This window comes from Anneissia japonica, unplaced genomic scaffold (assembly GCF_011630105.1).
Source record: "Anneissia japonica isolate Jap-2015-1 unplaced genomic scaffold, ASM1163010v1 scaffold3934_len446420_cov169, whole genome shotgun sequence".
NCBI lineage: Eukaryota > Metazoa > Echinodermata > Crinoidea > Comatulida > Comatulidae > Anneissia > Anneissia japonica.
Window position 1 is genome coordinate 203984 of NW_022723069.1, and position 2007 is coordinate 205990.

The 2007-nt window shown below is 34.8% G+C and overlaps 1 protein-coding gene across 1 annotated transcript in view; it reads left to right on the forward strand.

Annotated features, from left to right (window-relative positions):
- The first annotated feature begins 436 nt into the window (after window positions 1-436).
- LOC117112097 (pancreatic triacylglycerol lipase-like) overlaps window positions 437-2007 on the forward strand; it is a 7733-nt gene continuing 6162 nt past the window's right edge. The window contains exon 1 of the mRNA XM_033255146.1: window positions 437-1433. Within this exon, the coding sequence (XP_033111037.1) occupies window positions 1425-1433 (9 nt within the window). The 5' untranslated portion in view covers window positions 437-1424. The remainder of the gene's footprint in view (window positions 1434-2007) is intronic.

The window sequence follows — 2007 nt, forward strand, 5'->3', positions numbered from 1 at the left end:
TATCCTAGATTTTACTCTACCTCGTCAGTGTAACAAGTGACCTATCACGCGCTGCTGTTTCTGAGCTTTCAAGTGGCCGTCTGACCATTATTTTGCTGAGATAAATATATTTTTTATAATAAAAAAAAAAACAATTTTTTCCTACTTTTTACTTTAGTGAAATATTTTGTTAAATTATATTATTATTATTATTATAAATTCACTCTACTCTAGGCTACATCACCGCGCTTCCCCCCCCCCCCCCCCCCCCCAATTTTTTTTTTATTATAAAAGATAGAGAAAAAAAGAAAATTATGATAAAATAAATGAGATAGTGCCATTTTCCGCCATCTAGCGGTGCCAAAACCATAACTTTTTTTCTTACCTCAGCCCCAACCTTGGTGGGACAGAGGTCCTTGACTCGCTTTCTGTGAAAGTCCCCCTCCGGCGCCCCTCAATTTCGAATTCCTGGATCCGCCAATAGATGACACGAAGTTTAGCTAACTGATATGTACAGTGTTCTTCGACGATAATACAGTAATAGTCTTGTTGCAACAGCCAATGTCAGTAACAGTCAAATAGCCTCTTGTCTGTAAGTCTGAAATCCCATACTTTATTTCTAGTTCTAAATGCTTCATATATTTAAATATTTTAAAATGTTACAAATTGTACACTTCAAATTTTTGAAATTTCAGAGTGTTCTAAAAAAAAATTGAACGTCAGTCACAAATTCCCGGGTGTGATAATATTTGATTTCTAAAAATCGAAATGCTTCGTATGTTTCAACATTTTACATTGTCAAATTATGATACATCAAAAATCGTTTTTTAAGTTTGAGAGTGCTATTCCGAGCGTCAAGAAGTGCTAAATTCTTTTAAAAATCGCAACCTCACCCCTAACCATGGTGGGGATGAGAGTTGGTGTGGACTCTCCTGCCTGACCAATACTTTATAAGTGCTTCTGAAGGTACAGTATATCCGTAGAACTTCCCCCTACCCTATGCTCTCAGGGCAATCACCCTTACTAAGAGTTACTAATGCATAATTAATAGATTAAGAAATTGAAATTACAATGGATCTGAATCTGATAAGCGCAACAAATAGCCAAATAAACTGGATACATTTCCGGGAGTAATAATCTTCCAGTTTGTTGACGCTTTTAACTCATTTCTAATTTTGGTTTGTTTCGTTCGTTGTTAAATTGACATAAGATTGTAAATGCATCTTCGAAACCGGTTGAAAATAAATTTTTATCAATTAATAGCTGTTTGAATTGATAAGAAAAGCATCACTTTGAGGTAATCGCCTGTAAATACGTAATAAAAATCGTATATAATGTAAAATGTGTTTTGCGTAAACTCACTCTACTCTAGGCTACAACACCACCGAAAGACAACATGCTAGGTTTAATTGTTTGTTTCTTGGCTTTCGTGTCCTCGTTGAATTATGTTAAAGGTAAGAGTTATTTCTTTTCTCAGTGTTCATCAAATTTTAGTGACTCTACTCTAAATTAAGCAGTGTACTTAGAAAAGAGAATAAGTCTATATAAAATATTCATAACAAATGGTGTAGGCCTACGTGAAGTAAAAATATTTAAGATCTTATTATGATTAAATAGATAGCTATCCCGAAAGAAGTTAACTATACCGAATTATCTTAAATAAATTTGTGATGTGCCAAGCGGCAACGGTACAAGGTATCCATTAATATCACGAGTTCCATTATCAAATTATAGTAAATAATTATTTTACAGGAACCACCTGTTATGACGAACTCGGTTGTTTTGAAAAAGGCTATCCATTCTATGACTTCCCCGTTCGTCCCATAAATTCCTTACCATCGTCCAGAGAAGAGGTTGGAACTCAATTCATCCTTCATACCCGACGGAATATTATTCAAAATGAAATCATATCCAGAAACGTGTCACACTCGATTTTGAATTCAAACTTTGACCCTTCAAACCCAACAAAGTTTATAATCCACGGTTTTCAAGACAGCGGATTCGCAAAATGGGTGACAGAAATGCATC